The 26243-nt window shown below is 45.8% G+C and overlaps 1 protein-coding gene across 1 annotated transcript in view; it reads left to right on the top strand.

The window, feature by feature from the left end:
* Positions 1–26243, top strand: part of PAPPA (pappalysin 1) — a gene marked incomplete at both ends in the record, with an annotated part of 177702 nt that overhangs the window by 74118 nt on the left and 77341 nt on the right. Inside the window, 3 exons of the mRNA XM_084272503.1 lie at positions 587–1094; positions 17792–17920; positions 19543–19634. Coding sequence (XP_084128629.1) covers positions 587–1094; positions 17792–17920; positions 19543–19634 — 729 coding nt within the window. The remainder of the gene's footprint in view (positions 1–586; positions 1095–17791; positions 17921–19542; positions 19635–26243) is intronic.

Here is a 26243-nt window from a genome sequence, read left to right as displayed (position 1 = left end):
AAGAGCTGGCTCAGACCTGTGCTCTGTGTGCCTCCAAAACAAAAAAGGGTCTTCCATGGCATGCTTGATCAGCCTGTAAATGGCATAGGAGTTGGTCCTCAACAGCACAGCACACCAGCTTCTTGGAATCGCCAAAAGCTCTTTGTCTTTCTTAGAGACAAGAGAAGAAGGGTATGTTTTAGAGTGCCAGGCAAGGGAAGGAGTAGGAGCAGAGGCACACTGAAGGCAAAGGGCCTCTGTTTATTGGGTAAAGTACCAAGTGTAAGGGCTGGAAAATGCCATTGTTTGGCACAGGGGAGGGCACTAGACATAGGAAATTCAGGACCAGGCACGCTGCACAGGGTGTGTTGTGTGTGTCCAGTCCAGCTGGGTACTTAAACTGGGTTTGCTTCTCTCACCTGGCCAGGAGATGTTAACATTATATTCCTCCTCTCCATGCTGACCATGTAAGAAATGCCTAAGTAAAGAATGAGTTTCTGGGACAGAAACACTCTCCTGCCACCAGTTTGCCTTTCAAGACTGATCCCAATGATGACCAGCGTTCTCTAACTTCTTTTTTGCCCTGTCTTTGCTTCTTTCTTTCTAGGGCACCCCGATGTTGAGCAGCCTTGTAAATCCAGTGTCAGAACATGGAGTCCCAACTCGGCAGTCAACCAACACACGGTGCCTCCCGCCTGTCCCGAGCCTCAGGGCTGCTACTTGCAGCTGGAGTTTCGGTATCCCCTGACTCCAGAGTCCCTCACAGTCTGGGTGACCTTTGTTTCTCCGGACTGGGATTCCAGTGGGGCAGTGAATGACATCAAGTTGCTCACCATCAGCGGGAAGAATATTTCTCTTGGGCCACAGAATGTCTTCTGCGACATCCCACTGACCATAAAGCTGGACGCGGGACAAGTGGGTGAGGAGGTGTATGGGATCCAGATCTACACTCTGGATGAGCACCTGGAAATCGATGCTGCCATGCTGAGCTCCATCCCTCACAGCACGCTGTGCGCGGACTGCAAACCCATCCAGTACAAAGTGGTTCGGGACCCTCCTTTCCAGTCTGGATCTCCAGTTGTCATCTCAAACCTCAGCAGGAGACTCGTCGACACGTAAGTACTTGTTTCCAGAGAGCTGACTAGCCCTGTTCAGAGAAAAGCAATTACCTGTTCTTCTCATCCTGTTAGTGTCCAGCATGACAATTGATTGTTAGGATTTTGAACTGGATAGACATACTGAGTGTTACCAAGAGAGGATATTGTCATCATTTCTCTCTGGAACCAGGAGCACTGCACTCAGGTGAAATAGCCTAGCATTTCATGGACAGTTTTGGAGAAATTTCTGGGCTAGTTGTGCAGAGACATGACATTCAGCCTTTTCTTAACCAGAAAGGATATTGCAAACTATCTGAGCTATGACCAGTTATCTTAAGATAACTACATGAAGGCCTGTGGAGTAACACAGTCATCATTCCCTTAGAAAACTTTTGAAAGTAGTATTTTGATGGAGGAGACAGAATGGCTTTCTGTGCTAGAGCACCAATTAACTCCTAAAGAAAGGATGTAGGAAGTACACTTGCTTGTCCAGGTATATAAATGTATTTCAACCACTTTCACTAAAACAAATGGTGTTGGAGCAGCATTGCTCTAACATAGCAGACATGCTGGTTTGTTGTAGGGACTGAGCTTCATCTCAGGTGCAGTTACATTCATCTAGTCAAGGAATGCATGATTGTTGAGGGAAGTCCAACTTCAAAATATTTAGTGATTTCAAGGAGATCCATGATCTACCCGTAGGCATTCTACAGCAGCAAGAAAAACATCTTTTGCATAACATGATTCCCTGGAAATGATTCACTCATCTGTGGGAACAACATGAAGCTCTTATGAAAAATGAACACCAGATAAAAGGAAACCTGCTAAGAAAACTGCACTCTAATTTAGAAAAGATTATCTAATTAGTACAGCTAATATCAAGGAAGCATACATCATTATGGTCTTCTAAAGCATATTTAAATATAATAAAAATGATTAATTAACAATTCAGCAACCATGAGCTACCATCCCTTTCATGGCCCAATTATACAGCTGAGAAGATGCAAACTGTCCCTACGGATTTAAAAATTCAAGGTAACTAACAATGGTGAATGTAAAAACAAAACCCAGGATGTCACTGAGGTTACTCACGTGCTGAAAGTTAAGCATGTGCTTAAGTGCTTTCTTGGGTTCTAGCCTTGTTCTAACAATTGCTGGCACTTAACCTGAGATGGATATTGGCATATTGGAAACATGGAAAATGGTGAATTTTCCCATGGTTTTGCTGTGAAAGCATTTTTGCCTGAAACCTGGCCCACTCTCATTGGAAAATGGGACTGGTTTGGTTTGAAATATTTGCATACCTTAGCACAAGTTCCCACAGAAACAGGTCCAGTTTTGAGTTCATAACAAAATGGGGGGCAGGGGGAGGGATGAAGAAAGCACCCAACACAAAACTTGTATTCTGAGGTCTATTTCCTGGTCTTTTATTCCACTTTTGTGAGTGACTTCTAGCTTACAGCCAGCTGTAGTGGAAAGGTGCTTGAATAATTAAATCTGTATCCAGGATTTAATGACAGCTTTCCTGTGCATCACTGAACAAATGACAGGGGGGTAACGTTACTGTACCTGTCTGAATGTCTCACCTAGTTACATAGCCAGCTAAAAATCAGACATAAAATTTGTGTTAGTCTCTGTGGGCTCTACCTGTGATCAGTAGAGAGAAACAGATGCTCCTGGAGCCTGGCACAGCCAACCCAACCAAACCCTCAAGTCTGGGTGGCCTCAGGTCGTCTGTGTCTTTCCAGGGAGTACAGGGAAAATCCCACTAGTGGCTTCAGTGAGATGACTGGAAACTAAAATGAAGGTTTTAGTCACTGGGTGAGGAGACAAAGATGGAAATTCTCAAGTGCTTATAGTTGGTTTGGATTCAGGAATTCAGCATGTGTTTCAAGTCTTGAAAAGTGGGGTGGTTTTTTTTATCCCAACGTGCCAATAGGCAGGGTACCAATCTATACCCTCTGGTGATGGGGGTCACGCGGATTCATCAGCTGATGCTCTGTGTCCAGGCTGCTGCTGGGCTGTACCTTAATACACACCAACCTTGCTGAAACACTGCCTGGGCTGTGCTTGAGTGGGAGAGGCGAAGGCAAGATGAAGTTTCTGCTGACACCTTGTGCAGAGCAGCCCCATTCCTTATAGTCCATAAGCAGGAGAGAGGGAAGGTGCTTAGGGGAAGTCAGGGACAGGGTGCTGGGCTGTGCTTCTACACGTTTATGTATGTGGAGGTAAATACAATCTCTCTTGACCTGTTTGTTTCCTGCTGTGCAGCTGGAAGTCAGCATATCTGTGCAGCCAGACTTTGCAGCCCCTTTATCTCTCTGTAAGCCCCAAGCTGGTTGCCCCTCCTTTATGCTTTTGCATGTTTTCCATATTAAATAGAATGACACCCCCACACAAGGTTATTTTGAAGGCAGTCCCGTATCTGTGCTCTTGCCTCCTCTGACCTTGATCTTCACTTTCTCTTTTTCTCCCAAAGAAAATATTTGCTTGCACTGTTATCTGTGAGCAAGATCCTTTCCCCAGGTGTGGCGATGCTGAAAGAAAAATTAATTTCTCCTACCTCCTTCCCGTCAAAGAGAGGGAACTTCTCTTTAAGCTGAGAGGAGAGGCAGCCTTTAATGGATAGCCCTTGCCTAGTCAGCACTGGGTGCTCCACAGAGGAGAGTAAATAACTGGAGCAGTGGAAACCTTTTATTAAGAAATGCAAAACATCACCAGACCTTCTGTTCTCAAGCTTGAATTTTAATCTCAGCTCTTGGCTCAAGCTGAGGCTAACAATCATTTTGAAGGGACAGGACCTTATCCTTGGACCTTACAGAAACCAGGCAAGATACACTCAATTCCACTGAGTATGATCAGCCAGAATTTCTGGTATCTGTGATACAAAATGAGTGTCAAGGCCTAGGAAGAGAGCAGAAAGCTAAATAAATCAGTGGGGGGAAAAAAAGAGGTCAGGCCAGGTGCAGCACAGAACTGCTGAGTCTTCACACCGCAGCGAGCGATAAGGAAGGAGCCTCATCTGCAAGTCTCAAAGTCTCAGCTCACAATTTAATCCAAAGTTGGGGTTGTGCTCGTACGTAGAGGGTTTCATTCTGGCTGTTCTCTAGAAATAATGTGCAAGAGAGTTACAATGGTGAAGGTGGTAATTGCTTTGCCCTCGCTTTGCCCTTACTGTAGTGCTTTTACACTCAGCCTTGCAGTTGGAAAGCGATCGTTACTCTTGCATTTGTTTGGTAGCAACCACTGGGTTTTCTTAAGAGTTCAGTGAGAAGCTAGTGCCCACCATGAGAGGCTCTCCCAAGGATGTCACAGGCACAGTTAGGTGTCAGTCCCACTGGGGCAGTCTGGGGTGAGCAACCCGTGTTCACCTAAATTTGTGAGCATGAGATCTGTGCTGTCCTCTGGCAGGCCCAGCCGAGAGACACCGAGGTTAGTTTGAGAGAGTTTTTCCAACTCTTCTGCCACAGGTATTGTAGAAAAACCTCAAAATGTGGTGGACAGTGATGGATCAGGTCATCTTTATGGTGTTACCTGTAGGCTTTTTTCAAGACAAAGACATTGACTGAAATAGCTTAGAAAGAATCCCAGCAGGAAGCCCTGGTACGAGTTTTGGTTTTGCAGAGTTGAGCATCACTGAGAAGTACTCTGTCCTGTGACATATTAATCTGAGCCATTCCTACACTGACTAGAGCTTTAGCACCTCAGTGACACCTAGAGATACTGCATTCATACTTGGAAAAGAAACTAAAAAGAGAGATGGAAACTCACCTTTTCTCATACAGGGAGTGTGTTTCTCTTTGGTTTTGGCTACTTTACGCCAACATTCTATGGCTAACCCTATTCTGTTGCTTGATAATGTTTCTAAGGGACTGTCTATGTACAGTTATTGTTGAAATAAGCACACTATTTTTAAATATGTTGTTAGAATCAGGAGTTCCTGTAAACTCCATGTCATTTACCATGTTCTAACTCCACACCTGATGGTGGAGTGCAGAATGACTGAGGAATGGCCATCACTGAGATGGCAGGAGGATGCCCTGCCATCAGTCATGAGTCCTTAGCACTTCATGCACTTTAGTGTTGTACTTTATCCTGAACAATTACTGACTTCAAAATTTGTGTTATTGATGCAGTAGGCATGTGTGGCTGGTATCCAGTCAGAACACAGTGGGTTGACAGAAACCCCAGGTGATGAGGAGTTGAAGGAGATGGAAAGCAGTTCTTAGTCTGGAGGTTCCTATAAATATGGCAAGCAGAGAGGCTGGAGGCTCAGCAGTGGCTATCGATAATGAGCATTGACATTGATCATCCATTACAGCCAGTTATTGGTATCCCTTTTAGCCCCTGAACTCGATGGGAAGGTTGCATTTACATGACACAGGCCCAGCTGAACAGAGGACTGGAAAAATATGAATATCACAATGATGATATGTAAACCTCCTGAATGCAGTGCTAAAATTTCATGGCAACATCTGTCCTTATTATGGCATTCCTTTCTTCATCTCAAAGAGCTATTTCTCTATTTTCTGAAGGTCTACCAGCCAGAGGAATGTATGATCTAAAGCAGCTGAAATGAATTGCCAGTTCCATCTGTCATGAAGATAATTAACACCATATTTCCACCCAAACAAGATACAGATCACTGTGTAGATGTTCTCTCGACACCAAAAGCTGAAGTCCATATTATCACCATCTTCTTCTCACCCCTCCTCCACAGTTACCATGCCAAAACTCTCTTGATATGCCAGGAAATACTGGGGAGTATCTCAGATAGGACTGAAATGTTAAAAAAAACACTTTGCATGCCCAGATTTATTTGCAGGAGCTGCTAGGTTGTCCATGTGATATTGGCATGCTACACATCTGGATTCTCAACAGGGTTTAGAACTGTGTATGGCATTCCAGATGTCCTTCTGTGTGAATACTTCTCCATCTACCCTGGAGATACTTTACCTCGATGTATGCAAGGACCTTGTAGGCTTTTTTTTTGTGGATACATCCCACTGATAGTTCATAGTTGTCTTGCAACTGAATAAATGCAACCAACTGCTCCTTCCCCTGTCACTTGCAGTGAACAGCTTCTGGTTTATTCTGAATTTCTTGATCCTACATGCATAATTTTGTCTTATACCAACATATGCACAATTTCAAGACATCCAGTCATGTAAATTAGGTATTTTGACTCTATAATTCTATCCTTCTCTGCACCAACTGAGCCAATTTACCAATTCTGTGTTGTCTGCAGGTACTGGAAATCTTGGAGTTCAGATCCTTATGTGCAGGAAATGTGTTAGTTAACCTCAAATTGGTAACTGAAAGACAAGTTTCCATTTTCATTGGAATTTCTCTTTCAGTCCAACCTACTACAGCTACTAGAAGTGCAAAATAGGGTCATGTCTTTTTGGGTCCCTAAGTATTTGATGCCTGCTCTCACACCTAGCAATACCAGAGACTTGCCATTATTAAATAATTTGTTCTCTGGTCTCCATCTAGGAGGTTTCTTTCCCTACTTACACAACTCTGTGTTATTTCTCTCAAGTAATACATTAGAGATCTGTACCCATATGAAAGTTCACAGCCCATCTCCAGTACAAACACTTTTACCAGGCTTCAACAGGAACAGATTTATTCTTATTCACGCTTTCTTGTTCATTCCTGAGAGCTTCCCTATCATTAGTTTGCAGTGCTGCATGGACAAATCTATTTTGAGCTTTCCCCAGAAGCAAACACTCTTCTATCCCACCAGGTTTCTCTTACCCCTGTAATTTCCAGTTTCAGGTTCTAGCACTGCTAGTTCTTGCCTAGTTCTTCCTCCAGAGTCCTTGCACAGAGTAAATGTTTCAGTTGTTCCTCTCTGACCCTAGTTTCCCAGCTGGATTATTGGCTGTGCTGTCACTGTCCGAAAGCTTCCACGTGTCACTGAAGAACTTGGAGTGTATCAGAGCTGCTGGTGATCAGCTTTGGCAAAGTTGTGAAGTTTAATATTCAGCTGGTGTAGGACAGCATAGCAGTCCCAGAGCTCAGTGGAGGTCCTGGAGATCCCCTAGCAAGCATCGTCCATCTTCATGCCTCTCTGAGGCTCTCTCTAGCCCTGGCTGCGTTGTCAGCTCCTTCCTTATGCAGCCAGTATTGATTGCCCTGTTTCTGCTTAACCAACCTGGAAATGTCCTTTGATGAAAGAACAGAAAATACGGGACAATTGACGGTCCAATACTTTTCCTTCCAACAGCAAGAAACTGGTCAGAGGCTCATCTGACCCTAACAAAGGAGAAGGGCTGATAGGAAGGAGAGTCCTTCACCCACAACACCATATTCACCACCAACATCCCCCCAAGGAAATTCTTTCCCAAACATCCCAAGCCTCTGGTTTGCACAGCAGTGGGAGCTAGGACTGGGCAGGGGGGCTGCAGGGGTGACTGATCTGCTCCCTCTGCCAGCTCAGAACGTGTTCCCCTGCTCTACACCCAGGGCTCGGGAAGCCAGGAAGAGGAAAGCTGCTTTTCCATCTACTGCTCCTGCATCTCTCCTTCACATATGTTGTGCTGCTAAATACCGAGGTAGCGGTTGTTATTATTTATAGCTGCCAGTAGCGTGCTGGGCGTTTTACAGAAGAAATACGCCAGGTGCCTTCTTTCAAAGAGCTCACAATTAAATGTTAGAGGCTAGGAGTGCTGCTGCTCTCGGGGATTATACATCTCCGCTTGGCTGATGTGACTTGACAGCTGGAAGCCACATTCTGATGGCTTCCCTTCTTTCTTAACTTTCTTCATTAAAGGTGCCAGGTTATCTTTGCGAAAGAATAAAACCTGCTTCCTGACCCCACACACAGAACAGATAGAGCAATTTTTTCCCTTACCACCCTCTGCCAAATTGCCTGAACCCTGCCCTGGAGAAGAGAAAGAACAATTTGACGGTCTGTGCCCGTTCGGTAGGCAGCTTTTCTGCTAAGCCTGTGCAAAGATGCCATTTGGTGCCAGCTGTAGTGATGGATTTGTGATTCTTCACTGTTGCGGTTTCTTATGTAACGCTGTAACTATAGCTGGCACTTGGCAAAATCCATAGCTCCTGTTCTGGCTCGGCCGCACATGATGCAAGAATGAGGTGGTAAGGGCGGGTTTATGTCTTTGTGCATTTGCGATCCTGAGACAGGGCAGCCCAGGGGAATTTTTCAGCCTGGGTGTATCTTTGAAGGGTGGCATTGCTCTGAATGACCCCCAGCTGCCTCTCTCCAAGAAATGACTTGAGAGCACGGGAAGAGCCAGGAAAGAGGGACTGCCCCATTTGGGGAATGACACTTTGCTTCAGGACTGGCTCTGCCAGCTCTGCTCCAGCCAGGGACTCCTTAAGGGCTGCTGGTACCTTGGATTCATGTTTCCAATGTACCTCTTGGGCAATACACAGAGGCTGGATGGAGATCAGACCCGTAGACTACAACTGAGCCCTACACAAGTGTCCCTGAAAAAGCAGTCATTAACGGCTTTCCTATTATTACCCAAATAGATACTATTAGAAATAGATATATTTAATCACTCCCAGCCAGGGTGGAATTTGAACTCGTGACCTAGAAGTAGTAGCAGAGTTTTCAGCTGCAGGGAAAAAAAATGAAGGTCAAACAGGACTTTTCCTGCTGGGCAAAATAATTTATTGCAGGTGAAACAGTCTCAGATATGTGGTAAATTAGGCTGTGCATTATCTCATGGATAATAATTTCTCTCTGATGTTTGCCTTCTTGTGTGCATCTTTATTTTGGGCTCTAAATAAGATAAGAAGCACCAGAAATCTCTCAGGAATAACAAATGCATTTTCTTTGCTTGATTGAGGAAAGAAATATTGGACAGACATGTGTTATGCAACAATTTAAAAATAACTCTCTTGTAAAACTTGGAGTGAGCCTCAAATACCGCAGAAGAAGCAGAAATGTGTTACCTACCTTTCTATCAGCAGTGTCAGCCAGTACAGCTTTTTTCAGCTACTTTTACTGAACTATTGGCCTGATCATTTCCTGGGCATTTTATTTTAATATATTTTCCTGGGAAATAAATTCCAAGTCTCTGTTAAATTTTGGAGCTACGCTTAAACAGGCAAAGGATGTGAAAACAATGCTGCAATAAGACTAAAATACCTGTGCTGTCCTTAATACCTTGTTGGATACAGTGGCGGATGGGACAGAAGCCGTTTAGGTGTATCTTTGCATGGCTTGTAATGCTCTGAGCACACTGTGGGCCCAAGGTACCCATCATGTGATTGCTTCACCCAAACTTGATCTTAGTCTTTCTGGCCAGGATCTTCTTAAATGTCTGATGACATCAGGCATCTCCATGCTGATGCCCCAATTACAGCATTTTCCTGGAGATTTTTGTGATGGGAGGGACAAGGTGGAAAAAAAAAACCCTCATTCTTCTCTGCAAACTGTCCCACATAGAGAGGGGGGGGGCTTGAATTGGGCACCCCAAATCATCAGCTGCTGCTGAAGATGCTGGCCCTGTGAGCTCCATGCAGTAAACCAGATCATTTATTCACAGTAATACAGATTTTTTTTTTAAATGTAAGACCAGTTGCAGATGTAATGACAATAGAGGAAATTAGCTCATGATGGGATTTTAGAAAGAGGCTAGTGGAAATATGTTCAGTAATGTTCAGTTATTAAACCATTAAAGATCCCACTGGAGACCAGCTCGTAGGATTTCTCATAATCTGAAGTGGTTTAAGGCAAAACACAGAGCCCCTAAGGAGGGAAATGACAAAATGTTCCTTTGGAATAGTCACCTCATCTCCTTGCCTGTGTCTCTGTGCTCTGCTACACAGCGTGCGTGACAGCACATGCGTCTCTCTCACATGGACGTGTAGGCTCCCTGCCTCCTCCTGGGGAGCAGCACCCTGGGAGTGCCATGGCCCCCCAGGCTTTACCCTCCACAGCAGAGTTTGGGTGAGGAGGGACGGTAGAGGTGAAACCAGAGAAAACTGCAAACATCTGCGCTCGCCTGGGGCCCGATCTCAGCCCTACTGAAAATGCACCTAATAACTTCCACTGGCTTCAGGAGCCTTTGGATCAGGCGCTGTGAGTGTCTGCTCCTGTGGCTCTGTTTACCATTTTGGTGGGATTATATGGAAACAGGAGGGTATTAAGTTCTGAAAATCAGGTATTGGCTCAGGCCTGTTGAAAGGAAATCCTGGAGGTTGGGTATGGATTCAGAAAGCTGAAGAACACCTTTCTGCCAAGTTGATGACCCTGAATAGGGAAGAACTTTTTGCCCGCTGGCAGAGCTGATCCTGATGAACTGGCATGGAGCTGAGGGTAGCAGCCAAAATGCTCCCAGCCCCCAGGGATGAATAATCAACATGCAAAAGTTGAGGGATGGTAGTTGAGGTCCGAGACCCTGTGCAGGGTGTGGATCAGGCGTGGTCTGAACTGGTGCTGGAGCCTGTACGGATGCTGCCGCTGGCAGTCCTGCCCAAAGGAGCCACAGTGCAACCGGGATGTCGTTAATGGTGTGAGTAATCAGGCAGTGCTCATCGAGAGGCACGATGCAACAGGCAAAGGTGTGCTGGTGACGATGATGGCCTTTAAAGCAATTAACCTGTCCTAACCTGCCGGCCGTGTTACTGTTTTCTCCTTGCTGTGCCAGTACACCGGAGCACTATCCTCCGACGGTGGATACTGGCACCATTCCCTTGAAATCGGTAGAGAAGTGCAGGCATCCACTGCTTGGAAGTAGGGCTGCCTGAATTTCATGTCCCAGATCTTTCCTTCCTCGGTGAAACCGTAGCAGCAGCGGCCGTGTCTGAGCTGCACATTGGGAAACACTCCTGTCTCAGCTTCGGGTCTGCTCGCAGCAGCGGAGAAGCAAAGACAAGAGATTTTTCTCCCTCCTTCCCTGCTTCTAATAGCAACCAGGTGCTCTGACACTTAACCTGCGTGCTGCTGTGAAATTGCCTGTCTCGTGCAAACACCCGTGTGGGGCTCTGGGCCTCAGGATTTACTTTATCCTGGGATTTGTAACCCAATCTCATTGAGATCCTCCATTTTTATCATCCACCTTAGAAATCCATAATTTTTATTCTTCTTGTTGTTGATTAAACATGGAAGAAAAAATTTCTGTTGACATTGAAATTTTTTTCTTTAGAGGAAAAAAAACCCGGAAATATCTGTATTTCTTGGCTGCAAACTTTGTTTTTTATTAAATGTGCTACTGTGTTTTAAATTGGTACCAGCGCAAATACTCAGATGATTATATCAAAGTGTGCTGGAGTTAATCAGTTGCATGTATCTAGATCAGGTTGCTCAGAACCCCATCAACCCTGACCTTGAATGTCTCCAGGGATGGGGCCTCTGCCACCTCTCTGGGCAACCTGTGCTGTTGTCTCCTCACAGATATCTTTGCTACTTAAAAAACTTAAGGTTCTTGTGTGAAGGACAGAGAAGAATGTCCAGGGTGTTTAAGGTCTTGAAGAGGGCCTGGATATCAGAACAGAGGTGTTACAGCCATGCATGTAGTCCTGCACCAGGACATCTTGTGCAGGCAAGGAGCTAGTCTGAGCAGCAAGTGTAAATGCTCACAACCCAGAGGAACAGAGGAGCAACTCAGGTGCAGTGGGTTAAACCTGAAGGATTTCGCTGAGGTTTGAAGTTACTTGAGATTTACACCAACATAAGCAAGAGCAGAGCTGCACACCAATTGCCTGTTTTGATTTTGTGGGAATTATGAGAGGTGGTGGTGGTGGTTTGTAGAAGCATTTTATGGAGCAAAGGATGTTTTCCTAATTGTTTGGGTCCTTCAGCCTTTGACTTCAATTTCAAATACATCGGATCTCCATGGTATTGCACAAATGGGTAAGGTGGGTGCTTTAGGTGCTACTAGAAGTAACTTCTTGATACAGTCAGGAGCAAACATTGAGTTTGGGCATAGTCTTGATGCTTGATGCTTTGAGTGCTGAGACTAGACTTTAGAGAGGTCAACCTCATGCACAGAAATCTACCGTCCAGTCCCCATGCTCACATCCAGCCTGTGAGCATTTATGTAGTATTTCAACTGCCCTGTTTTGATTTGCTTGTAACCAAATGATAAAGAAAGGCCAGAGGGCACAGAGTAGTCCCACCACTCTTGTTGGGACCTATCTTATCATGGGTAGAGAGGAGAACGTCTCTGTGTACAATTCCTTGGCTTTTATGTCTTCTGAGTCAGCTCAGTGTCTGGGAGAGAGGCAGGAGACTTGTTTTGAGGCCTTTGCACCTGCCATGTTGCTGGGCTTATCCAAACAGCAAGAGATCGGACCACAGCTGAAAAAACAGCCCGTCGCAAGAGCTCGGGATTTTTGATGTCCTCCTTTTGTTTACAGCATCTCGCCCCTCCTCTCTCCCGACTGCAGAGCCGGGCAGGAATTCTGTTCATTAACTTCTGACGTGCTTCTCATGCCATTTTTATTAAAAATAGGAAAGGCAAGGTGAGGGGGAGCATGTGTGAGGGAGGAGATGAAGAGAGAAGACGGTCAGATTTGTACGGTCAATGGCAGTGCTGGAAAAAGGTTGGGAGTCGGGGAGCAAGTCTATTCGGGTTGTCCTAAAGTGACCTAATCCCCCAGGTTAGTCTTCACCCATTGTTTCTGGAGCACCTGAGTATGGGGGAGCCTGCAAACACCTGGTGGCATTTCTGAGAGGTAAAACCCAGTGCAGTTTCATGACTACTTGCTAAGCAGCAATGAAGAGAGTGGTGTTTGCTTCTCCAGTGTGGAAACATTGAGCCCCAGTTCAGTGCCCAGGACTGGGAGGCTGTAAAGACGTCTGAGGATGAGGTGCTGCTTCACCAAGGTAGTGGGTGTTTGGGGTATTTCAGGACCTCTGTAAATGATGTTGGGTGTGTCCGTGGCTGTGAGAAGCCCATGGGGAACAGAGTGGACAGCTCCAGGCTGCAGAGGATGAGACAGGAGATGGTGTGGACCTTCTGCTCTTCTGCGTGTGGCTGTGTTCAGTCCACCTTGAGTGCTGATCCAGAGCATTGCAAGAAAGGAAAATGGGGGTTGCTGCTGTTTGCTACTGGCACATTTCCTGTCTTAATCAGCAAGGCTTCCATGCTAGGGAAATGCAAATGAAATGGTGTTAGAGGGAAACAGGGACATGGCTGGAAGACCACAGTTGGTCTGGGCTATGGAGAGCTGTCCAGGAAAGGTCTCTTGGCTCAAGAGTTTGGTGGCTGTTTAAGGTCAAAGAAAGATGGAGGCTTCCTGAGGACACTTGAGGTGCAGAATTTCCCTGCTTCACACGATGCTGCCTCTGACAGCTGTAATTTAATTGAGGATGCCTTAGACATTGCTGTCCACTTTTTTTGTAAACAAGCCTTTGCTGTATAAAACTTATCCCTGCTATTACTTGTTGTAGGAAAGCCATACATGCCATTGCAGTGGGGAGAGGGGCGTGGGGTGCTTGCTTTCCCTCGGTGCCATCACTGTGCCTGTGTCTGCCAGTGCTGATGCCCTGCAGTGGGCACAGAGCTGATGTGGTTGGGGTAGTGTCAACCTTGCTGGTACTCGAGGGTATGTGTGTTGCTGCTGTAAATTCAACAATCCTTTAAACCCACCTTGATCCGAGTAGAAAACTACTTCCCAGGGGTATGATTTTTCCTGTAAGTTTTACAGGAACACCCAAAGTGAAAGCAGAGGTCCCTTGCCTGGGGGGGGACAGACAGATTAACTGAACTCTCCAGCCCCTCTCCCCAGTAAAAACAGGAAAAGAATTAGAGGGTTTTACATTTCTGACCCGGGATCCGTCACTTGCCACAGCAGACAGGAGAGTTGCCCTCGTGGTATTTCACACGGCACGTTCTAATTCCCCCTCTAAGCAGAGGGCTTGAGTCATTGCTTTTTAATAAGACTGCCTCCCCACGGGCGGAAGCTGCAGCGATCAATGCGGCTTACTCAGTTCTCGAAAAGGTCATTAAAAGACCATAGATATAAATTTAAAAGAGTGTTTGTTCACATCCTTAATGTTAAAGATGTTCTTCTGTCTCACTTCCTTAAGTAGCGTCGTACAGAGCTGCCATGCGTCAGACCTGCCTGCCAGCAGAGTGGAAGGAGCCCGGTATGGCTGTTAGTGTGCCGTTGGCTCCCAGGGAAGGCAGGGAAGAAAATAAATGGTCAAAAATCCCGCTTTTATCACCACTTGGAGTGGAGCTCGTCTTGCTGACATCTCCAGATACAGGCTGTAATATCGACCTCGGTGCCCTGTAACTATATAGGAGAGAATACATTCTTTTTCTTTTGCTTTTTTTTCCTTTTGTTACTTCATTCCTCCCTCCCTTGCTGTGGTACTGGGTTGCTGCCCTGAGCATTGCACATACCATCCTTTAGCAGCTATATATTTTCCAGAATGTGGGTACTGGGAAGGAATGCTATAAAGTTCTCAGTCGCTGCCGATATGATATATTTAACAGTTCAAGAGGATGGAAGTATCTCAATTTCCAGTTGTTGAGACTCAACCACCACATCCAGGCAAGTCAGCTCCTGCCAGGATTTTGCCAGTAGTACCAGGCCAGGGTGAGCTGAGTTTTGAGTTTCTGGGGTGGCTTTCTGGTGCTCTCATTGAGGCACTTCTCCAGCTCCGATGCCATGATGCTAGAGGGTGCCTCTGGAGCACACGTGCTCCTATTCCTGATCTCTGGGCATGACTGGTTTGTTGGTGCTGCCCTGGGTAGGGAAGGTTGTAAAGCTCCAGGTTGCTCTCAGCTGGGCTGTCAAAAGGGCAGCTGGAATGAGGATGGGAGAATGTTTGCTGTGGTTGCAGTGTGGGACTGGAGTGCTGGCTCCCAGTCCTGACATTGCTTTGCAAGACCATATGTTTCTAGGAATTTGTCTTCCCCCACTCTGTATTTTAACCTAAAGCAAGAATTCATAGCTCATGGGATATTTTGAGCATAAATAACCTAATAGTACTTTGCATGCAAGCTGTGTAGAGCTAAGGGACACCAGGCTGTGCTGACACCTCAACTGTAGGTGTAAGAACTCAGGTGCTTTTTGCTCACCTTCTATTTGAGAGAAGAAATGGCCCATTTTTTTCCCTGTCACTAAACCATAAGGACCATGTGTGTGTTAGGACATGCCACTTCTCCTAGAACCACCCATTTTTGAGTTGCAGGCTACAGTTGGATATCTCCCCTCAGCAGTATGTGGCAGGTGACAGGATTAGACCAAAGCTCCAGTGCCATCAGTCCTTCATCTCCCACATCCACAGGTGCTCTCCCCGTACGCAGGTTCACGTTCACAATCCGCACAGTGAAATGGGCCAGAGTTCTCCCCACCTAAAAACTTTCATTTCCAGTTTTATGTCTTATTCACCCACATACCCATTCATCTCCAGTCACCTAATAATTCATAAACACCATATTCTCTCCCGTGCTTAATTTAGTAGTATGTCTTCTTCCATTATGTTCTGCCAACTTCCCGCCCTGTACATAAACAAATGTGAACTTTTCCTGTTCTCCCTTTGCTTACATGCACACACAAGCATACACAAACACTCCCACACACTGAAACACGCTCGCAGATGCACACTTTCTGCCGTGAGCCGAATGCCTGCCCACCACCTATGGGGATCGGTGGAAATCACAGAGAAAAAAAAAGTCAGAAACCTCCTATTTTGCTCTTGCACGTGTGAGCTCGGCGCACCCAAAAGCAGCACGGGATTTATTCATTCTGTAGCTGTTAGAGCTGTGCAAACTGTTCACTTGTTTGTAGTCTTTTCGAAGAGTTGAACCTTTTTTGTGGTTAGCAGATCCCCAGTGGCAAAATCCACATTTCTGCAAGCATTCTGGTTAATCGTAAATATTTTTACAAATGGTGTTGAGAAAGAACTTGAGAAATAAGCGCTCTTTGATAATCAAAGTTTGCCTCTGCTTTGATTTCATCAGGATAGATCAGAAACTTCACATCTTAATAGTGGAGTTATCAAGGCATCAAATCTAGTGGAAGCCCTCAGTATGACACATCAGCATGCCTTTGGCCACTTAGGTTACTTCCTCTAATTTTGTATTTATTTTTCCCCCCAAACATTTGTTTGAAACAGGCCCCAAAGGCAGACATTTGAAACTTCTCACTTCGATGGACTACACACTCTGCCTGGTATCTGGGTAGTTGTCTCCCTGTTCTGTAGGTGAATTAAGATGCTGTTTGTGCTACGTCAACTCTCACATCTAGCGCACAGGAGCTACGGACTCTTGCTGCCAGGGCTTGGGAGAAGCAGCAGTGAGAAAGCCACTTGTGTTTCCCTTTCATTCCAGTGAGTTTCCCTCCAAAGAATCGCACCCTAGTGCCGTGCCCATGCAGGTCCTTCAGTGACAGTTTTTTGGAGGCATGGTATCCACGAGAAAACAGCTTTGTTGTAAAATAGAACGTGTGATATTGGAGTTTAAGTCATGCTTGTTAATTTAACGAGTGTTGTAAGGAAATGCTTATTTCACAGACTTGAAGGTTTCAGTACCTATGGTCCATTTGATACCTACTTCAGTGGTTTTGTTGCTCTTCATAGTAAGTGCTTCGTTAACACACACTTTTTGACCAAGTTCCTGGGACAAAGAGACACACGTATTACTGTCAGGAAGCGGGGCCATACGAACACAGCAAGTAGAGGACTGTTGAGGGTTACGAAAGAGCCACCTTGCGTTATGGGCTCTGCAATTAGCCTGATTGATGACTTTGAGCAAATCGTTTCGCCTTTGCCACTCTGTGGCTTTACAAATCAGTACAATGAGGATAATGGTAATGAGTTCCTTTGTGGGACGTTTTGAGTTCCGATAATGTAAAAGACATTGTAAAAGAGCTAAACATTTATATTAGGCTTATAGCATTACTTTATTGCATATAAAAGAATTATTCCTCCTTTACGGATGCACAGGATTCAGATAATTATGGCTTTGCATAAATATGCAACAGTTTGCTAATTCTTTCTGTGAATATTTCAGTGCTAATACATGCTGGGCTGTGGATCCTATTTTTTTGCGCTCTCCTGGAGAGGAAGAAGCCTTTGTTTTAATTCTACAGTTTTAATACCTGTATGCAAAGTGGATAACTTATTTATCACTGAAACATCCCCAGTCCAATTCTGTTTTAAATCAAAAAGGCAAATTCTCACTGGCTCCAACTGCTGTTGGACTGAGCTCAGGGCTATTGAGGAATTAATTGGTGTTTACAGGGTATTTAAGGTTCCTGAAATGGACTATACCACAAACATGGAGGTAACACTGTCCCTGCCATGGAGAGACAGGAACAGAAGTGTCCAAGCCTAAGTAGAGTGCAGTGCAGGGCTGGCTTCTCAAATGCTGCAGCACTGTGGGCTGTTGGTACTGCTGTTACTGTTCCCACTGCACGTGGTGAGGACTGACACACTGCCGCGGTGCCAGTGCAATGCCATCTCTACCGTGGGCACAGATGGCAGCAGCAACACCGTGATCAGCCACATGATTTTCATCAGCACATAGTTTGGCTGTCAGATGGTCAAGAGTCGCACCATAAATACACATGGATATAGGTCGCACTGATTGTGCTCGCAAGAAAAAGACACCCAACCAAAACTTACTCCCATCAAAATGAGGTAGGAATATTCTGAGGACCTAAGTGAACTAAAACTTGCTTTTTTGGCAGCCACTCTGCATTTCAGTACCTCCTTCCCTGCCCTTTGCTACTGCCTGTGTTGTACTGATGGCTTAATATTCCCTTTTGTCTTGCAGGGAACTGAGTGATAGCACCACATACACCTACCAGGTCATCGTTGTTTCCGGGGCAGAGGAGAGCGAGCCTTCCCCTGCGCTTGTGTACGTCTCTGGAAGTGGATACTGTGGAGATGGGATTATCCAAATGTAAGTCTGGAACAAGCAAACAGATAAATCTGGGCACATCTACTCAGCCAGAATCTGAGACTAGAAAGGAATTGATGACCTCTGATGTCTCCTTAGTTTAGGCTGGCTCTCATCTGTAGATAATGACTCATGTGCTTGATGATTACCAGGATGATGACATTTAATTGGAACTTAGGCCCTGCTATCCTGGCACCAGTAGATCCAGACAGAGATACAGATAATGGAGTCCAGACAGCAGGATCGATATGAAAGTACGCTATATGCTGTTTATGCTGGTTGTTCATGTATCTGTATCTTTATACATATATATGGCATTTGCTATGTGGAGCTGGAGTAAGTGCTTGGAAACTTTATGCAGCCTTTGATTCTGGCTGTACACATGGGGTCCCAAGTGCCTGGCAGCAGGTGGAGGGTGCAAAACCCTCACATGTGTTGGGCCAGATTCCTGGTGCAGCCCCTTGTGTGAGTGACCAGCGGATCTGGGATGCATTTGGAGGTGACAGCTTTGGCCTCAGAGAGAGGATGTTGGGTATTTGGTGTTCCCAGTCAGCTCCTCCCTCTCGCTGGCTGCCAATCCCCAGACCACTGGAAATGTAAACCAATCATTGACAACTCTGTTAGGGTTTATTGTTTTTTACTATGTTGGCCCTTCAGGCCACCTCCTTCAGAGCTTCCTGGCATTGGGTAATTTAATTATTTAAACTATGGTAGTAACAACAAGCAAGTGCTTTATCCAGCCAGTATTATTTGCTTGAAATAATGCTGATCAGCAACCACGTAGTACAGCTCTATCAGATGATATACCTGACAGCAGCTATTTGCAGGATGAGGCCCAACAGGCAGGGAAATCAAAGAGAACAATCAAACGACATATGAATCTAGGGTAGTCTTGGAGAGAGAGGTGGAGAAAGACAGATTAATTTTGCTTTCCGTAACTTTTCTCCTACTGTTATGTTTGCACATTCCTCAAACATCACTTGTGGCTTTGCAGCAAGCGTCAAACAATAGCTGAGCTGCCTCAGGAGCGAGCAGGAACCAGACTGTGTCACAGCTTGGCTGGTTGTGGCCCCACTTGCAGCTGTGGCAGCCCCTTTCTCATCTGGTTCACACTCTTCTCCCCGCACGTGGCTGTAACCGTGCGGGCTGGCACGAGGCAGGACCCCGTCCCCGACACCACCTGCTCCCTGCTGCCTGCTCTCCTCTGAGTGCCGTCATCTGGAATAGCCCAGCACCAGGCTTTATGCCTTGTTATTCCCAAGCTGGGGTCACAGTCTGGCCCTTCCAGATTTAATACAAAGAGTTTTCAAAGATTCCTGTTCTCTTTTTCCCCACCTGCTGAGTTGCAGCCACACCAGCTATGGGGGGAGTTGCTCATATCTTCATCAGAGAACAGCAAGTGGTATCCACATGTGCAGGAGAGAAGTGGCCAGGCAAGCTTGTGAACGGGGAATGATGAAAGTCAGGGCTGGCGGAGAAAGGGGAGAGGTATTTTAAGGGTCGGCACACAAAGTCACTGTAGTGGGTTTCAGGGCTTTGGGATTCTGTGGAAGGGTTGCAGCGATTGTTGGGATGATGCCATTTGCCATCTGACTCCTTTTTGCATGTGTGTGCCCTGCCTACAGAGACTTGGGGGAGGAATGCGATGACATGAATAAGATCAACGGTGATGGCTGCTCCCTATTCTGCCTGCAGGAGTTATCCTTTAATTGCATCGGTAAGTCTGGCTCAGAGCCCTTCCACTCATGGTGGGCAACTCTACACAGAGCACAAGTGAAAAAAACAACAGTATTTTCAGCATTTCCAGCTGAAGAGTTGTCATGGAAGAGAGAAAAAAAGGTGGAATTTGTAGGTTTGAAAGGCGAACATATCTTCCCAGCTTCTGGTCATTTTGATGGGAAATTGGTTCTGCTGGCTTTGAAACAGCCGAGGACTTAGGGCTAAGTCAGCCATTGTGGGACTGATCCAAAGCCCATTGAAGTCAGTGGGTGGTTTTCCACTGGTTTCAATAGGCTTTAGATCTGGCTACGTGAGAAGACATGAACTGATTTTTCCTGGTAAACAGGAGGAGGAGTGAAAGGGGAAGGGACTGAGACCAGAAGCAAGTCCAGCTGAGGTCACACCTCCTTTGAGTTGCAAATCAATATCTGAGGATCAAAGGTCTGGCTAATCCCCTTTTTCAGAGGTGAAAACTACTTAATCAGATTTCATTTGCAAGCCTGGTTTGCTCTGATTAGCAAAACCTGTAAGCACAATGGCCGGAAGATGCTCGAGCTATCGGGATAGCAGGGCTGCAGTTGTGAGCTTTACATATTTATTAAACTCTCGAGGAATGCTGGGTGCAGAGGAGGGAAATGGAGACCAATTTACCCTGCACCTTCTGTGAGGTTACCCTGCATTTTCCCAACCAGGGCTCGGCGAGGTCTGGGGAAGGATGAAACGTGCAGAGCTTCTGTAACCAAAGTTAATGTTTATAAAGGGTTGGTTCTTCCTGAAGAGATTTTGTGAGATTCCTTATCTGGACTGACCAAGCAAATACTTGGTCCCATCCAGTGGTCCCATCCCATCAGCTCAGGGCATCAGTCCTCAGCAGATAATCTAGTGCTGGCAAGACTGAAATTTGCTTTTATTGACAAATGAATGGTTATCTTGTGCCTGGAGCAGTGTATAAAGGACCTCACAAGCACAGTGTTTCCCTTGGGTGGCAAGCTGGGGACTGCTTGTCTTGTAATGGCTGCATTTTTACTTCAGCATCCCACCCTGTGGTACTTGAGGCCTGATTTGGGGATGTGCTTATTTGCATATTTACACATGTAAATAGCTCTATTGAAATCTGAGAGTTTTTATGGTTGAGGCTAAATGTGACTAGTGGTGGTCTTGAAGTTCCATTTTTGTTTCTAGTAGCTTGCTGTTAGAGCCTCAAGCACTGAAAGATATTAGTCATAATATTTTGAAAGTGAGATAAACAGTGATGCAAATATTTTGGGTTCTCCAAAAGTCAGGCATAGCATGAGACTGGATCCAAAAAGGATTTGGGTTGGAGCTGTGACGCTGCGTCTGTAGCACCTTGCTCAGCACAGGTCTGGGCTCCTTGTCCCAGGTCTGTATGTCAACCACTTCCCAGTGTTACATTAGGATGTGACCCAGGTTTTCCCCTGGGTACACTGTTTCTCAGCAGAACTGGGTTGTGTGGGCTGGTCAGCAGCTGCATCCTGCTCCAACTAAGTCTGTGGACATGAGTAAGAGCGGGACATCCCAAGCCTTGGACCACTCAGCAGTGTCCTGGCAGGGGAGTGCAGGCACTTTATGCTGGTGTATGCGTTCATCTCCTGTGTCAGCAACAGGACCGGTGTAGTGCAGAAAAAACCTGTCTGACAGCAATAGGGTTAGAAAATAAAACAGCTAAAACATACGGATTTTTCAACACCATTCCAAAGGAAGTGATTTTCCAGCTTTGCTTGTGTTGAAAAGGAAAGGGGAATTCCAGAGGTAAAAAGTTCTTGTTTGTTGTGGGCCTCACAAGTTCGTGGTTTTGCCCAGGTCCTGGATTACAAAAGGGAATGAAATCAAATTCAGTTGTTTGTGAAATACTGAATACGGGGATTCACGTAGGCGAAGCAAGTGAGCTGACCCCATGGAAGCAGACCTCACAAGTGTTTTGTTGTGTGCTGGTAGCGTTGTGGTGGTGGTGTGGGGTGTGCGTGCAGGGTCTGCAAGGGTCAACCAGCTGCTGTTGTTTTGGGGCAAACACGGCCTTCATCAAGTCCTAGGCGAGGTTCAGGGAAGGTAATACCAGTGAAACGGGGCCTGTTGCCTTGCTACTATGGGTGCTGAACTGCCAGGAATTAGGACATGGAGAGCTAGAGAAATGGCTGGCTCATCTTTCACACAAAGGAGCAGTGCTGACTTGTGTTCTGTTTTGACATATCAAGCAGTAAAATCTCATCAGAAAGCTTAAAGATGCTAGGGAAGCCGTTGGAGTGACTGTACATGTTACATAATAAATAATAATTAAAAAGAGCAGCAATTCCACATTCTCCATAATCTAATAATATCCGACCAGATCCTCTGGCTTTAGCCAAACAAAAGTCTTCTTTGAGCCCGGTGGCGTGTTTTCTTGGAAAATGCAGAATGCTTGGGTCCCTGTTTGAGGAGCACAGAAAAAGGAGTGTAATTTATTTCCATGTTTATAAGGCTAACACATGTTATAATCCTGTAGGACAAGTAATTATTTCAGACAGTGTTATTTTTGCAGTGATGTTCTCGTTGTATTATGTAGCTTATTAGAGCCCCGGGAATCACTCCTCTTCACCAAAGAATTCAGTGAGCCTCAAACACATGTTCAGAGGCTTTGCTGAATCGGGGGCCTCAGGGTTTGATCTTGCAAATGCTTCCTTCCAGGCATGTTTCTGAACTACCACAAGGCATTCTTTAGACTTCAGCAAATCTAACCGCAGCAGCGAATGCAGCGCTCGTCACAAATTGTCTGCAGGATCGGGTCCCACACGGCTGAAAATAATCCCTAAGCATTTTGTTTGCAAAGGCAGGGCTCATGGGGAGTCATTGGGGGGGAGGCTGTAGCGGGACGTTGGATAGCAAAGCCCAAGTGGGCTTCTTCCTTCCAAAGCAGAGACCACGCAAGTCACCTCACTTGATAGAAGAGAAATACAGCAGAGCCTGCAAACACCATCGAGCTTTAGACTTAGAGCCATGAATCACAGAATAATTTAGGTTGGAAGGAGTCTCTGGAGGTCTCTGGTCCAAGGAGGGCCAACTTCAAAGTTAGATCCAGCTTTGGAGTTGGAGCACGTTTCTCAGGGTCAAGCCCAGCTGTACCCTGGATATCTCCAAGGATGGAGGCATGCGTGCAGGTGTCCCTCTGTCTCTCCTCCTCCCTTTGGCCCTTAAGGATCATGAGGTTTATGGGGTTTTTTAATGGGTCCAACTTTCCTTTGAATAAATGGCACAAAGCTCTCAAGACATTTTGTGCTAGTGCCTGTAATAAAATTATACTTTCTTTTTTTTTTCTTTTCTCGGTTTTGTTTTCTCTCCTCCTTTCCTCTCTAATCAGATAACAGTGGATCAATCTGCTCTGCCATGGGAGGAGGGGCATGGGGGAAGGAAGGAGGGAGGCAGGGAAGAAAACTGTGTGGTCTTACTGTCAGGCTGTCCTGGCCTTCTCTGAACACAAAGCTGAGTAACAGAAAACAGATAAGATTAATAGCGTTTTCTTCCTGCAACATGCTGGAGAGCGACAGTGAGATTAATTAATTAATTAATGAAAGCATCTGGCAGTGCTCCCTTTTTAAGTTCTGCAGTACACTCGCTCTTCCCCATCCTGAAATTTATCATCTCTACTTTCCCCACCCTCCCTCTTTGCGTAGCAGATTTTGCATATTTTATCTCCTCCACACAGAATTTGGTCCCGTGGGGAAAGTTTCCCTCTGCCTTTTGATTTGTAGGAGGCAAGCGAACCGAAGTCAGGTCTGCTGTGACTGATGCACCCCTCTCCTACCTCTTGGCTGCTTTTCTTTCACCTTACTCTTGATTACTCCCGGGATAACTGATTTTTGCGATTACTGAGGATCTCAGCCAAGTTCAAGCCGACATGTCCTGTGTAAAACAGACCCCAGTCATAAGAGTTATGATTTGCAGTTGTGGGAACCCAGAGCTTTTTAGCACTCGATCCGTTCCCTCCGGAGCGTTGAGAAATGGGTGTCTAACAAGCAGCTGAGCACCTTGTCCTTGGTCTGCACTCTCCCACACACCGACATTGTACACATGCGTCTAGATATATGTGCAGACATTGAAAAAGAGAGCTGCTTTCATTTGCATTCCTTTTGTTGAGTGTGATGTGCATTATGCATTGATTTAGCTCGCCAGTGCTGAAGAAAGAGAAGGATATAATAAAAAAAGATGCAGAGATCAATAAAAAAAGACGGGAGGGGGAGAGAAAGTAATATGAAAAGAGATGAGTAAAGACTGATAGACGCATTGAAACACAGCTGGGAAGTAGCTTCACAACTTCTATCTACCCTTAAGTTTGCCTGGTAATTTATGGGGTTCTCGGTCGCATCTTATTGGTGTTGTTATTGCTCCACTTTATCTCCCTGGCTTGTAAGGGACTCTTTGCTAAAGCCTTTTTTACAGCAGAATGGGGCAGCGCTTCCGCTGACTTCCACGTGTGAGCAGCCGCACTGAAGAGCGTGAGTGTTTCAGGTTAGACACACATCTCTGTGGTTTGTTGGATTGGGGCCTCAGGGGTGTGAAATACAAAGGCATGGAGTAGAGGCAAAGAGAAAACAAATGTATCTCGCTCTTGAATTTACCACCGATTTCTGGCGTGCTTGAAGCATCGGTCGCCAGTGGTTGTTCTGGGAGAAGTATGATTTTAATTTGACAATGATCCTTAAACACCTTTCCTTTCGCTCCTGCTTGGCCTCAAATGTTTTTTTGCTACCTTACAAATCTGGATCTGTCCTTCTCCTCCTCAGAGGCCTCTCCCTCCAGCTGTGAGCCTTACCTTTGTGGGAGCTCTATCCTTTACCTCTCCTATTATCCATAAATTAAGCATAGCACTTTCCCCTAATCTTATTGTTTGGCGGGCTACATTGCATTCAGGGAAATGATTAATATTCATGAGCTTGCTATCTCTGTTTGGTGCATAATCCTCTAGGGAAATTGCAGTGTTAAATGAGTGACACAAACCTAATTTTATATGTCTTTTCTTTCCTTTCTTTCTTTTTCCTTTTTTTCCCTTTCTGACAGAGGAGTAATGTGCTTAAAATAAATTGATGGATGACCATCCATATTCATTGTGGGCATGCTTTGAGAGCGCGCCCCGCTCCCATCCTCTCCCCCTCCTTGCCTCGTACCCCTGCACAGGAACACGGCTTTGACTGCCGAAACCGCGGCCCCACACAGCAGCTAATGGCGACTTCGCCTTCTTTCACCAACGTTAAATAGGCCTTGGCTGACCCTGCCGAGGGCTTTCATTGGAACAACAGCATGGGAGAGCCCGAGCCACCTTGCAAGAGAAACTCAGCATCTCACAGGGCATCAGTAAGACTAAAGCATTGACCAAGGAGCTTGGGAAAAAGTATTGCTGTGGAGAAAGAAGCTGAGGTTCTATAGCTGAATTTTCATAGTGAACAGCAATGAGTTTACTGACGGGGGCTGTTCAGACGATATTTGTGTGAATCCTTCAGCTTCAGGCAAATACTTTGAAGCTGACTGTTTCTTGCAGCTCATGGGAGTGTGGCTGCATGTTCTAAAATGTCTAAGCACTCGTTTGGCAAGTTAGTAATAACAGCATCGTCGTGAAGTCTCTTAAAGTGATTTTCAGACTGTCATCATTAATAGTGCAATCTTAGCCGGGCCAGCTGAGCCACAGAGCAGAGAGAGCAGGCATCTCAGGCAGCAAAATACAAAGGACAGATGCTTTTTTGTGGGGGAGAATGTGGGCTAGAGAGGAATTTGCCTGCATTTTTCCCTAGGCCAGTGACTCCAGCCCAGCTCAATCCAGCTTTGGTTTTTAGGACACAGCTGCAGTGACAGCCCAACAGAAGAATTACTCCTTTGCTTGTTGCATCCCTCACACATTACTCTCCGTGGATCAGATAGGCTTCCACGGCTGGTCATACTTCTCTCCTTAGAGCATCCTCTGTGACTCAACAGCAGCTTGCCGTGCTTAGAGGATGATGCCAAGCACAAGACCTTTCTTTGCAACAACATCCAGCCATATGCACAAACAAGCAGTTTTGTTTTTCTTGGTGAATGGCACCACTGGGTTTTTTTCCAGGCTCCTTCCCAGCCTCCCAACAAGTGGTCCAGGTGTCAGGAAAGGCCATGCTGACCAGCCTTCTTCCAGTTATAAGAGTCACTGTCTTGTGTGGCAGAAGCCTCAAGGCTTTGAGTTGAAGAGCCTCTAAGTTTAGCTAATAAATCTGTGTAAGACTGAGGAAATGCCAAAACATCCTCAGCACCGCTTTTCTCACTTACCCAACCGTCCAAGGAGGGAAATGAGATTAGGTGGGAAGAGGCCACATGTTGTAGTACTTTTACAATGTGCCAGGTGGCCCAGCGTTGGGGGAAGGCCACGTTGGCTCCCGTTGGCTAGCCACAGAGCAGATAAAGTCTTACTACTGCTGCCAGCGATGGAAAATATCCTTTCACTTAAGTGACAAAGGCTCGTGTTCTTGGAGGTGAAATATCAAATTTCAGTGCTGGGCTCTGTGAGGGAGTTGTAATTGTATCTGTCTGCAGCACGCAGATCAATTGCATAATTATTGTGCTCTGACTGCTATATCATACCGATGAGCCGAGT

The sequence above is a fragment of the Gallinula chloropus genome (genome assembly GCF_964237585.1).
Source record: "Gallinula chloropus genome assembly, chromosome: 18".
NCBI lineage: Eukaryota > Metazoa > Chordata > Aves > Gruiformes > Rallidae > Gallinula > Gallinula chloropus.
The sequence above is the reverse complement of the archived record's forward strand: the minus strand, read 5'-3'. Positions and strand labels throughout refer to the sequence as shown.